This window comes from Sprattus sprattus, assembly GCF_963457725.1.
Source record: "Sprattus sprattus genome assembly, chromosome: 15".
Taxonomy (NCBI): domain Eukaryota; kingdom Metazoa; phylum Chordata; class Actinopteri; order Clupeiformes; family Clupeidae; genus Sprattus; species Sprattus sprattus.
This window is the reverse complement of record NC_137913.1, coordinates 21,746,692-21,760,056: the sequence shown is the minus strand read 5'-3', so window position 1 is coordinate 21,760,056 and position 13,365 is coordinate 21,746,692. Positions and strand designations below refer to the sequence as shown.

Below are 13,365 nucleotides of genomic sequence, written 5' to 3'. Positions count from 1 at the left end.
GTACAATCGGATTTCCCATCTGGCCTGGAACACATGAACCCTGTACAAGTGAAAATCGCTTGCAATATATAACCACTTGTATTGCCCCTTTCTGTTTCTGTTTTGATGTTGCACTGAATGGCTAAGAAGATGGAAGGAGCGGTTCGCCGCAGCCTACTGCTCAACTTTATAAATAATGTATACTAGTATGGCGCTCAGTGTATCAGCTCCGCTGGTATTTTGCATTACCGTTTCATACGAGGGAAATAATCTAATTTTACAACAGAATTTGAACACATATATGATTAAACCTTGTTTTTTGATCACGCGAAATAGGTTCACGCCAACATTAGCCTACTGCATAACATGCGAATGAACAAAATCGCAAAAAAAATAAGCTTCTAACATTTCTAAAAATAAAACGCCACGCACGAAGCGGCCACTTGTTAACTGTCCGACAGTGTATTGTGAAATGTTACAGATAATTAATTTACCCCCAAAACAATGACCATCCGTCAGATGGTTATTAAACAATAGTGCTGCATTTGCCTTTGTGTGTGGCAACACTGAGACACCCGGATAACCACTGAACAATTGCACTGAAACACATGTGTGGGACCGAATTTAACTTTCATCCTCGAATAATGAGCTGAAGTAAGTAGACACCCTGAAAAAAACATCCCCGCATGAAATATCCCTTTTGCACCACGACACGCTATAACAACAGTAGGGTATCTTTTATCTTCCGGCCCATCCATTGAGAAAACTACAAAGAGGTAGAGACGGCGATTATACAGCTCTTACCGTAACATGATATGGTTAGACATAAAAACCTTTTCACATCACTGTATGGGATTGCGCGATCCTTACTTATCACCGAAGTGGACAGCCAAGAAAGAGTTGTCTCATTTTCCCAGGGCTTCTCGTTGTAAGAGGCATGGTGCACTGATGTGATTTGTAAGATTACAGTAGCCTATCTCCCCACTGCGCGGAGATCCATTCATTCCAGGAAGGTATCAGTCCTTCTGATGTAACCCGTGATAAACTGGTGGAGAGAGGGGGAAAGACAAGAAATGGGCGCACCAAGCATGAAGTGTCTCTGTGCCTTGTAGCGTTCCTTGTCTTCTACGTTGTGCATTAACCTTTCTTTATTAGAAACTCCTCGGCGCCCCCCGTAATGACGTCACCCAAGGAGCTGTCAATCAATCAGCTACGTTCTCCGGACACCTGCTATCAAATACGGTAAACTATATCTGGAAATGGATCAATATTTCAAGAACAACATTTGTTATGCAAAGCATGTCTTGTCTAACGTTTTTCCTCTCCAAGTGTTTTTATTTAGTTTCTTGGCAAACAACGAAAAAATATTGCAATAGTTGTGTTGGCACTCTGAAATCTCTCTCACTCACTCACTCACTCATGCTCTCGCTCTCGCTCTCTCTCTCTGTCTCTCTCGCTCTCTCACACACACACACACACACACACACACACACACACATACATACACACAATTCTCATGGAACCTCATGGAAGTCATGCGCCAGATTATCTGATTGCAGAGTGAGAGCTGCTGGGTGAGCAGTCTCTCTCAGTGTGGGGATTACCACATACTGTAGGTGGACACAGAGGAGGGGCCCATTTAAATCCACAGAAAATGCCATAAACAGCACTGACCTCTCTCACCTCACCCTGAAGCATGCTTTTACATAAGTGATTGATGAAGGAGTGGCTGGTTCAGTTATTTCCACATTCTGCTTTAAGGTCGGAATTGTGATCGTGAAATTGTGGAATACAGTGATGTGTTTGGGCCAGACCAGTGTGGGAGAGCAACTAAATACTGTCCACACTGCATGAATCAACAAAGAAGCCACTTCTGTAAATACCGGAGTTGTTGACATCCAATGACTGCGCTTAAGCTCTCTTATTTGCTACCAATGCAAACCAGGTTTGTGCTATATGACTGAAGATGAACCCTCTCACCCTCCATACGCAAACATAGTCCGGAAGAGCAGATGTCTCTCTGTGTGTGTGTGTGTGTGTGTGTGTGGGGAGAGGGGGGTGGTGAACTTGCAGAATGGAATTAAAAATCATCATGATACATAAGCATAAAATGCTGGCTGCAGCAGCACCAGCAGCATGCAGGCAGTAGGCAGGCAGTCTTGCTGAGGCTGGCGGTGCAGAAGTCCTTGGATCCCCTCAGAGAGGGAAGGATGTTTGGCTGCCCTCCCACTGTCTCATCATCTGCAGGGGTCAGGTTTCTGCATGGAGGGGGAGGGGGGGTGGAAATAAATAAATTAGGAGCTTGTCTGAAGTGTCTGCACTGGACCAACCTGACTCAGCAATCTGAGTGACCTCACTGGAGGAAAAAAATAACAGAGAATCTTGATCCATGAGTGCAGAGAGCGATGATTAATGAATGAATGAATAGATAGATAGATAGATAGATAGATAGATAGATAGATAGATAGATAGATAGATAGATAGATAGATAGATAGATAGATAGATAGATACAAAACTGCAATGGAGAAGGATATATTACTTATAAAATAGTTTTATTGAAAAGGGACTAAAGTGAAATAATGTATGAACCATATATTTTAGGGTATTTACAAATTGCAAAGATATCAGCAAATTGGTCAGCAGCAAATTATTGGGGACTAAGGTTATCTCCAGTGCTCTAAACAAGAGGATGGTTCAAATAACAGGTGTTAGTAGGGATAGGCGCGCTCTACTTCAAAAAATATATATAAATACGTTTTCGGGTGCGAGTAAAAGAATGTTAACTATTAGTAGAATAAAAACCGCACTCTCAAGCTTTTCTCTTTAGAAATAAGACCAGTTTATTTTCGTACAGACGCGTTTCGGCCTTACGCCATCGTCAGTGTGTGTCAAATAACAGGTGACCTTGTCCAAGCATATCATTGGTAGAGCCAATGTTCATCTACCATGAAAAATCCATTCAGTGAGTGAGTTTTTTTTAAATAGGCCAAAAAACTGTCTGTTGCCATTGGCCTGTAGAGTAGAAGATTAAAATGATTTTGAGGATGGGGGCTTCAGAGGTTTTGGGTTCCTTTTTCTATTGCACTTTTGTAACATGTTACCACGTCACTTTGCATGAACTAAGTTCTCTGGTCAATTACTCACAAATACACTCCTAATATCAGTGAAACTGCATGGCCAGCAGATTGTCTTTACTAGTGTTTGGACAGTGCTCTCCTCATGCTAAATTAGCAGCAGATTTTTTCCCTATCATTATTGTATTTGGCCACTAAAGCATGATTGTTGACACTCTGCTGACCTTTAGTTTGAGGAGAACTGACTAAGTGGTGTGCAAACCTTTTTGTGATGGGACTGATAAAGCCCTTCCTCCACATGAACACCACCCAAAATAAATCTTTTGATTTCCCAGCAAAGAGTCTTTAGATGTTTTGTCTGCCATTATAATTTGACGTCAATGTAATGTTACCTGCAGCTGTATATCCATACTCGTTGTCCACTTCCTATAACTGTACTACCTCTGTATTCAAAGTAGGCATTATCATACTTTCCAGTCAAGGCCATTTTAGGTTTGGTAGCTTTTTGAGATGAATCACATTTTACCTTTCTAGTGCCAGCAACCTGAAATATGTCCATAAATGTCATATGGGTGGTAAGTGTGTTGTGTGCCTTTGTACATTGTTCACACAGATCTTCAGTTGGCAACCCCTTGAAGGCATACTACTGCATATTCAAGGTTTCAAGTATTATGACATTTAGAAAAAAAAAGACTCAATGAACTGTAGTACCTCACGCGGGGCCTATCATGCAGCTCCACAGTTAGCCTTATAGGAATGTTACAAGTTCTACCAAGACTCTCTCATACGTAAGAGGCTGCTGCGTGAAATGAAATCATCAATCATTTTATCAGTTTAATAATCATAGTATAGTAGACATGGCATACTTTGTTTCCATTATTCAATTTCCTTCACATTGCTGAGGTGAAGTAGAGCCTTTTTCAGCTTTAGCAAACTAGGTGCTCTATGACTATGTACCTCTGTGCATGCTCTTCTATAGGTTCTGAGTAACTCGTTGTTATGAACAACAAAGCTGTTAGGTTTTTATACTTGATCATAGAGGTGAGATACATTATGTAGGGCACACTCATTGCATATGGGTATAGGAATACAGGAGGGAGTGTCAAGTATGGAAACCTCTTCAGTATGCCTGTATGGGAATAAAGAACTTCTGCTTAGCCTGAAATCAAATGGCAGCCATATCAAGCAGAAATCCTTTGTGTCTGAGAATGAATCATTCTAAGAGCTCCTTAATGAGTAGACATGCAAAGATATTAGAATTTCTTATTCAATGTGGCCATCAGTATAAATTCTTTTAATATTGTATTGTTAGTAGGCCATAAAAGAAAAAGCATTCTTTAGCATTTGCTGCTGCTTGTAATAGTGCCTGCAGCAAGTCCTCAAATAATACTTGTGTTGTGGGAAGATAACACTTTATAAAACCAAATTCACTTAACTACAACAAAATGTTCAAATGTAAAGGACAAGAAGTCTCTTTCACTTCTTCAAACGAAAAAAACATGTTTATGCTGCCCCCTTGTGAAGAGCATATCCACTTGACTTCCAAAGATGCAGTTTGGTATCTTGGTTTTCTATAGCAGTCACTACATCACATACAATCAACTAGACCAACAATATATATATATATATATATACATAAAATACACATAATTATATATATGTTTATATATATATGGTAAGAACATTTACATTAAAAGATGTTTAATGAAAGTGAGGTGCAACATGAAGTATATTATAGGGTCATAAAATATGTTGATTTTATTTAGAAAATAAATTCAGTGACATTGATATTAACAGCATTAAAATCTAACATTAAAGTACATAACAAAATTGAAATAATAATTGCAAGATAATTTTAACACATATCCATGCACTCTAATTACTATATTACCTGTCTGTTGAGTTAAAAATATGGAAATATACTTTTGTATATGATTTAGATTTCCGTGTTTGCACCAAACATGAGGATGTTGTGTTTGGGAAACACCATATTTGACAATCTTTTGGAAAGCATCCCAAATTGTATCAAAAATAAAAGATAGGCAGAAGTCGTTGACTGCAAGGGTTATCTGTACTTGCAGCACACATTTTCTAAGAACTGGCTGCTGGCTACCAGGAGTTGCAGTGCGATATGCCTACCAAACTATATCTCGGTCTGTAATGGTAGATATTGAACAAAGATGAAATATACATAGCTGGCATTACAAACCGTTTTAAGCAGATGAGTATGTCCACACTCCACACCATCCAAAACATTTTCCTGACGTCATACACGTTTCCTTACCAAAAGTGAATATTATTAAAGTAAATTCATTGAGCCAGCTGCAGTCTAATTCCAACTGAGTAGCAATTAAAGAGTAAAACTAACCTTATACAATTCCAAACCAAGTCATGGACCAAATACGCTTGCAGGATGACTGACACCAGTCCTCATTCTATTTCTCAACAGTGAACAACAACCCAAACACTAATCTTAAGTTAATGGATACTACATGACAAGAAAATAATCACCTTCCCTCTCTGTGCCAGGTACATAAATAAGGTTAATAAGTCATAAGATAAGGTACAGTCAACAGTATTTAAAGGTCTTCTTTAGCAGGGCATTTTTGGAATGCAACTGTTGGAATTGTTACATAAAAATGATATAGAGGAAAGCTAGAAAAGTTTTGAGTGTATGTAGGTAACTACTCACATTCCTGGCAAGCCTTAATAACCTTAATGATAGTTCAGATGCTATGTCTTTGAGCTGTACTGTACATAGATCTCGTATAATGCATAATATGTCAGCTGATGTATTCATTTCCCTCCTATTGAATAACATTTCAAAACCTGTGATATGTTAAAAATTACAACATTAAAATCCCGTCAAAATCTGGTGCATCAAAAAAAAAAACTAACATAAAAACTGTGACAAATGATTCTATCTTATTGTGATGTAAGCAACAGGTGCATGTATGTGTGTGTGTGTAAGTTTGAAGAGTTTTCCCATCCTCAGTGGCTGAGATCCTCAGACGCTTCTATGCTGAGGTCACGCATACATCTGCTGGTAATCATTTCTGCGGCTTCGGCATGTGATCACACAAACACTGATTATCCCGAAGAACTGGAATGCAGACAAAGCACCTTATTAACCAAACAGAAGTTGACTGACAAAACAAATATTCTATAACAAACAAATACACATTTCAAATGTTACAAAGGAAAAGAAAAAGAACCTTGATGATGGCGAAACCCAAGACGACCAGCATGGCGTAACTCAGCACATCCTGAATGAGTTTCTCCAGCTTGGGTTCACATCCCTGTACAGACATACACCAACCATGACCAGGCCAGCAGGATATGATCAATAACAGTTCAACAAGAGTCATTGCACCACAAACATACAAACATTTATCAAGCACTATGCACTTCATGGACGTTCTTACTCATACTCGACTCAAACTGCACCAATTTACTCATAGCGCACCTACTTACGTTACTTACCTAAAAATTACGGTTTTCTTGTGCTGCTGAAGAGCTATTACACATATTTGCATTGTTCTCTCTGTAGTCTGTACAATGACAATAAAGATCTAATCAAATCGACTCTACTCTACTCTCAAAAATACACAAGTGTTCAAGTGTGGAAAACAGTACATATAGGCGGTATTGAAGAGCAGTGTGTGTGGCAATTGTCTGATTCTTCACTCTCAGCGCTGTGACTGGCCACTAGAGCTGAATTTGACAAGGTTTAAAACACATGACCAAACAGTCTTGAAGCTTGTATCCGTTTCTACCTCAGTGTTGAGGAGACCTGGCTGGTCTAGGCCTCCAGTACATTCGGTGTTGTTGGTCTTGCAGCAGGACAGGGGCACGGTGTTGTTGTGAGAGCTGAACCAGGAGGTGCTGGACCAGTCAGTGTAGTTTCGGACGCCACAGCATGTAAGCTGGAGAGGGAATTTTGACATACTTCAGACACAGTGAGAGGAGAGAAAGACAGAAAAACAGAGATAGGAATACACAGTTGTCTATTCTCTTCAGTTTAAATACTGTATTTGAAGTGAAGCAAAGGCCTCCTTCAAAACACTACTGATGCACTGCAGGTATCAACTACTACCATATGTGCCCTTATGTAACACAGCAGCAGCCAGCAGCATCAACATATAGAAGTACTGACACATCATAATATAGGTCCACAGGTCCAAAGAGAGACTCACCTGAGACTGCAATAAATCCACCGCACGAGTTTCTGTATTCGTTCCGTCATATTTGGCGAACACTGTGGTCATCGATTTCTCTAATTCGCCATTTAGCTGTGAAAAAGCCCCACACACAAAAAGGACAGTCACAAAGCCAGAATAAACATGACAGAATAAACTATGGTCTGCTTTCATGCGGTGTTTGGCCTGAGGTGTGAAAGGCTCTTCTTACCCTTTTCATGTACACGAAGCCGCAAACAAAAGCTGCTACTTCCGCCACGAAGATGAGGAGTATGATTATCATGAACTGGGGTGAGATCAAATTTGTTTAAAAAAAAAGAAAGCCACAATGGTAAATAGCTATAGACAACACATAATATTAGCATATTAATAGTTAAATATTACTATATTAAATAAACTATTTAAAATATAATTTGATGGAGTAATGTTTTCAGTTGTTACAATTATTTCCAACTGCCTTGATTTCAGACTGACTGTTTAGGGACAAGGCACAAAGGCAATGGATAGTTAACAGCCCATTGTCAAATCATTTAAATGTTCAACTTACAATGACATGACAATGACACACATGAAAGTTAAACAAACCGAGATATATCCCTACTTACAAAGCCTAAACCAATCTTGGACTCCCTTAAGGTGGAACAACAGCCCACAATCCCGATGATAAACATCACAGCAGCCACAACTATGATGATGGTAGCAGGGATGAGGGTGGTCTTGTCATCCAGAAAGCTCTGAAAGCTATTGTAGCGCTGGATGACATATGCTCCCACATAGGCCAAACCAGCTCCTGCAGCCTGGAAGAAGAAAATGCAGGTTCTTCAACGTTTCGCCATGATGGGCAGCTAGACAGGATCTACTTGAAGTTGTTTGCATTCAAATTCTTAAATTTCAATAATAAGTCAGTGAAATAGAAGCTAAATAAACAGAGCAAGACGTGTTGATACACAAGTATATACTGAGGACACACCCCAAACCACAAACATATCATATGCTTCCATTTAACATCTTCTTTTGAGGTTCCTATTAGTTTTATCTTCCTGTTTAAACAAGGAACAAGTAATACAAGGTTTGGCAGGCGGGGTAATGTTCAGCTACTGTTTTGCACTTAAAAGAAAACTTTTGGATTTTTTAACCTGGGCTCTATAGTCCCATCTTTCCAGTCCAAGTCCAAACTTTTAACAGAGAAAAAAACTTTCTTAATCAGAACAGTTTTTGCCACTGACAGGATCATAATTTAATTATAAGTGTCTGTTTCTACAGTTATTTTCTACAGAACCAAAAAAATTAAAGTGTTTCCTTGAATTGTCATATGTTCATCCTGTTATTCAAAAACCAAAGGTAAAACTGCATGTATAGCTAAGGAAAGAAAAACCCTGAATACGTGGACATCATCAAAATGTGAATCCTCCTCTGTTGAGTAAAACACACTTCCACACAAAAATGTAAAGCAGGCAGCTCATCTCATTGGTGGAACATGGATCCAACAAAGATGTTTCCTTATCAAAATAGGGTAGAGGGGTTAGCAGTACATATAAGGATACATTTGATGTGATGTGCTTCCTTGAGAATCTGTCTACTTTCAGTTTTACAACGCATGTTTTTTCAGTGTACTTATTGAGGTGTTCTTGGGTCCACATTTTTTTTTCTCCAAACTACTGGCAAAGTGTACCACATGCAGTTGCTTTATTGTGGTACCCAAATCAGCACCTATAAAGGTTTCTCCCACTGCCTTATTCCAAGATCCATTAACGATCACCTGATCACGTGGACATCTTGCATAAAAAGACAGGAATGTGACTCATGTGTTGCTAGGAAATATGCTCTCATGACACACTGACAAAACAGTACAGGAAGTGTTACAAAAAAAAGGGCAGTTTCTGAGGTTTGAGGGTCGTTAAATCACATGAGTCCCCCTCTCACCCCTCCACAGCACATGACTGACTGTTCTTACAATCAGACTGCCGTCATGGGACCCAGGACACTATCCCCCTTAATCCTTCTTGGAACTTGGTGCAGCTCTGATGTTTAAGAAAGCGTCAGCAAGCAGAGGTAATAAGCAAATGTGGTAAAAACATCTCTTTCTCTTCACAAGAGATGAATAGAGAAATTCCGGTTTAGATGTTTCAGGAAGTCCAAGAGTCTTTTAACGTCTTCGAAATCTTTCTCATCATGTATTATATTTAAAAGATCCATCATAAACCTTCTCCCAAAGGCAGCTAATACAAATGGGTCAAGAGAAAGTGGACTTTGTACACTCACTGATTGGGATTTTACATGATTAGTACTGAGAGGGACCATGAAAAAACCTTGCAAACCAATGATGTAAACATACAGCAGCCTAGGAATGGTATTAATGTATCAATAACCCACTGTACTATTTACCAACTATGGCGGTTGCATATTTTAGTGTTTCACAGCAGATTTTCATTTTCTAGCCTAATTCTAAAGCTTCCCAGTTGAGTCCAGTGAACAAAATATATAAAAAGTCTTATTCATAATTCTGTCTTTGAGTTAAACTGATTCTCATGACACACTGAAGTAAACTGTGGTCATTTTAACTCAAATAAATGAGAAGACAAAGACTCGGTCATGAGAAGAGAGGAGGAGAGAGTGAAGAAGACGGAGAGATTTTCTCGAATGAATTGTAAACATGTTTTCTTAGGAGGTTATAGATGCTCAGATTAGCTGAAACCAGGGATAGCTCTAAACAGTGGCAGTGGTTACCCTGATTTGTCAGCAAAAATAAATAATATGTACATAAAATGTATTAAATACATTATGAAGCGGAAGTAAGCAAAGTCGTATGGAACGCAGCTAGGTTAATTTAGGTTATTAGATTCAAACCAGAAGTAAGCTACAACCAGAAATCTGCAAAACATCACTGCCAATAGACTAAACTGTTACCGTAAGACCTGAAATGTAAAACGCAAGACCAAATTAAATTAGGAATGTAGGCAAACGTTAGGGTAGTCACTTTGAACGCAATATAACTCAAAATCAACATGGTTTTAACTCAAAAATCACTATTTTAAAAACCTGAGGAAAAGGCGGAACTGAATATTGGCCAAAGCAAATCACATATTTTTAGTGTCTTCCTAATAAGGATTTTCAACGACGACGGTGGTTCACGCTAGGCTACCCTCAACTGACCGAGAGTGTACATTTTCTGTAAGTAGGCTAAACTATGAAATTGTCAACACAAACTTCCACTGATTATTTAGTTGCCGACTAGTCCATAGTCCGTGCGTTTCAACATTTCAGTGAACAAATTCGCCTGTAGACTAAACATTCAGCGTAGATTTGTAAACATTGGCTTACCCAAAACATAAGGCTGAGGAACAGCAAGACAGTTTTAGATGTGATGATCCCACAGTCCATCTTTGATCAGGTGCTATACGTTTACAGTAAAGAACGACGCGTCTTCCTCAACTGAACCGTTCCGCCTGCAGTCTCTATTTGTACCAAGTACCACGTAACTAACTGGAAATATCAGTCACATGCTCAGGCGCGGTTGCGTAATTCACAAGACTCAAACGCTTTACAAGCACCTCGTGTACAAGCACCTCATGTAAATACCCAAAATGCTTTACCAAAAACTCCCTAGAATAAGTGGGGTAAACTAAAAAACGAAGGTACATAGTCTCACAATTGGCCTGTAATGTTAAAAGTGATAGCCTGCTTCAAAACACTATTCGGCATATAGCCATAGCATTCACATTTAGTCATTAGAGGCTTGTATCCAGAGGGACGTATAAGGGAGAGCGATCAAGTTTGGGAAATAGTGAGATTTTCAGTAATTTTATAAGTGGGCCTTTAGTTGTCTGACTCTCCGAGGTACTTTTCTACATTAGGCCTACTTTAAGTGGACAAATTCGCCAATTTTTGAGGTATTTTTTCTATGAGCAACTACTTTTGGATCATCTTCAAATGATATGGACGACTGATAAACTAACACACATGTCGTTCTCACTATCCGTCCAGGCTATGCACTATGTGTGGTGTGGATCGTGCACCTCGTGAAATTGCAAGAAAATCCTTCACAGCACGCCAAAAATATCGCCAGAAGATGCAAGTAAGCAAGCTTCTATCTGTGCCAGCTGAGTGGTTGGTAGTGTTTACATGGTTATGCATGCTGTGGAATTGATCCCACACCACATGTAGGTCGGTAACTGTGGTAAATGTTCCATATTGCGAAACTTCTATGAGATTTTAAAGGTTTTTTAAAGAGATAGATGATCATCTGTGGAACAGATTGTAACACTAATTATGGGTTTCAGTTTCAAACCAGTGTTGCTCTCAATGCAGATATATGTCAAAATAGTTTCAATTAGATTCCATTAAGGCCTGTGGAATATACCAAAGTCATTCTCTGACCAGTCATTTCAACATAATTATATTTTCAAATTGTCTTTCAAAAGGGACTTCCCCATTTATGAGGGGTATGCCTAGGTGTCAAGCTGTGCACTACCAAGGGCCCTGTACTCTGCAGAGTAAACAGAGTTTTTATTTTCACTTCCCTGCCTGACATTATTTTCAGATGGAAAATAACCAGGCTATAAATAATTCCACTGTGACTTTGCCTTGACTCAACCAACAAGGCTGTACTCAAGCAACTTAATTTAACATTAGTAACTTAAACAACAGGTTCTGGGTTGTTTTCATATAGTTTTACAGACCACCTCAGGTCTCTTTGACAAAGGCAGATGTTAAAATAAGACCCCCTTGTCATCTTCCCATACCATCATTCTACATGCTCAAGTGTTAAAACATCAAAGAACTATAGGCCTACAGTTACATGTACAATGTACTCAGGCTCTTTAATTCTGCAGGTTCCGCAATTTCACACTTTTTGTCAAATTCAGTTAATTAGTCCTCGCAGGTCTCTAGCTCTCCCTTCTGTGTACGCTCAAAAGTTCCTGGTGTTATTACACTTGCTCTCTACACAGGAAACAAGTGGCTCGGACTGATCCAATCCATATGTTTGGGAGCACGGAAGGGAAGAGTGTAATTTGATTGGCTGTTGTGCTCAAATATCATCTACAATCTTTTGCCAGAATCACAAACAGGCTTAAGCTGAGGAAAACATGACTGTCCTTTCCTGCTTGGGTGTGTGTACATTTTGAATACCATATGGCCTTATCTTAGGAGCTGAACGGGCTTCCTGTTCCCCCTGGTAGCCCCCAGGTGTCACTGTTGGCCTCCCTGTTGTCCATTATCTACCCCCTCCTTCTTGGCCATCACAATTGTTCAGAAGGCGGCCACTACCAGCGTCATCCAGCTGTGCACCCCCGTCATCCAGCTGTGCACCCCCGTTGAGCAGGCCACTCACGAGACTTCGGGAACACAGAGAGGTCACCCAATCGGGTATTCCCAACGTTCCGTGGGGGCGCATGCACAGGCAATGCACTGACAGTCTTAAGTTACCCCAAACCCGGTTTCAAGGTTCCCTTCATCACCCCTAAGTAATTCCGACCGACCTCTGTTTACTTTGTTGGTCAAGCGAAACTGGAGAGCAGCATCACCATCGAGAAGTTCATTGGACGATTCACAGATCAGAGACATTCACGTTCGTTCATGCCGTGCGTCGTTAAGATAGTGAGTGTTTTGTTGTTGGTGTTATTAGCGATTAAGTCTGTAAGTAGGCTATCAGTGTAGATAATATCTGTTAGTTAAGTTGATGTAATGTGGTAATCATCACTGTCTTGTGGTATTTCACTCTGTTACTGCTATTTCAACGGTTGGTAACGGAGGGAATGGAATGTTCACAGCAATGCTGCACGGTGTTAAATGGATACACATTCATGTCGTAGTCATGATTTTAATCATGTAGGCCTATGTCATATATTCATCCTTGGTGTACATAAGTGTTCATATTTGTATGTCTTGTTATTTATATAATTCTATAGAAACCACGGTTCAACACGGTAATTTCATGTCCATCCGGCCATAGGTGTGTGTACTAATAAAATCCATCATCTTTGGGACTCAGAGTGACATCATTTCTGTTCTTACCGGACAACCTTCTAGTAGGAGGTTTACCACTTACTTGACTTAACGTAGCCAGGTTTGACAATAAACCATGTTCCTGGAATACATCCCCAGTTGATTT

The 13,365-nt window shown here is 39.6% G+C and overlaps 1 protein-coding gene across 1 annotated transcript; it reads right to left on the bottom strand.

Moving 5' to 3' along the window:
* Nucleotides 1-4,792: 4,792 nt before the first annotated feature.
* tspan36 (tetraspanin 36) lies at nt 4,793-10,705 on the bottom strand. The gene is made up of 7 exons (XM_080851992.1): nt 10,575-10,705; nt 7,859-8,050; nt 7,465-7,539; nt 7,251-7,346; nt 6,831-6,980; nt 6,270-6,353; nt 4,793-6,157 (listed from the first exon to the last, which is right to left on the bottom strand). Exons 1-7 carry the CDS (start codon nt 10,632-10,634, stop codon nt 6,083-6,085), a joined length of 732 nt encoding a protein of 243 aa, XP_080708118.1. The 5' UTR covers nt 10,635-10,705; the 3' UTR covers nt 4,793-6,082.
* Nucleotides 10,706-13,365: the final 2,660 nt, after the last annotated feature.

What these genes read in the sequence shown, in the direction of transcription:
- tspan36 (XM_080851992.1), bottom strand. Translation starts at nt 10,634, where the DNA reads ATGGACTGTGGGATCATCACATCTAAAACTGTCTTGCTGTTCCTCAGC. An exon ending in TCCTCAGCCTTATGTTTTGG is followed by an intron (nt 8,051 to 10,574) that starts GTAAGCCAATGT and finishes TTCTTCTTCCAG; the next exon opens with GCTGCAGGAGCTGGTTTGGC. An exon ending in TGGGTTTCGCCATCATCAAG is followed by an intron (nt 6,158 to 6,269) that starts GTTCTTTTTCTT and finishes TCTGCATTCCAG; the next exon opens with TTCTTCGGGATAATCAGTGT.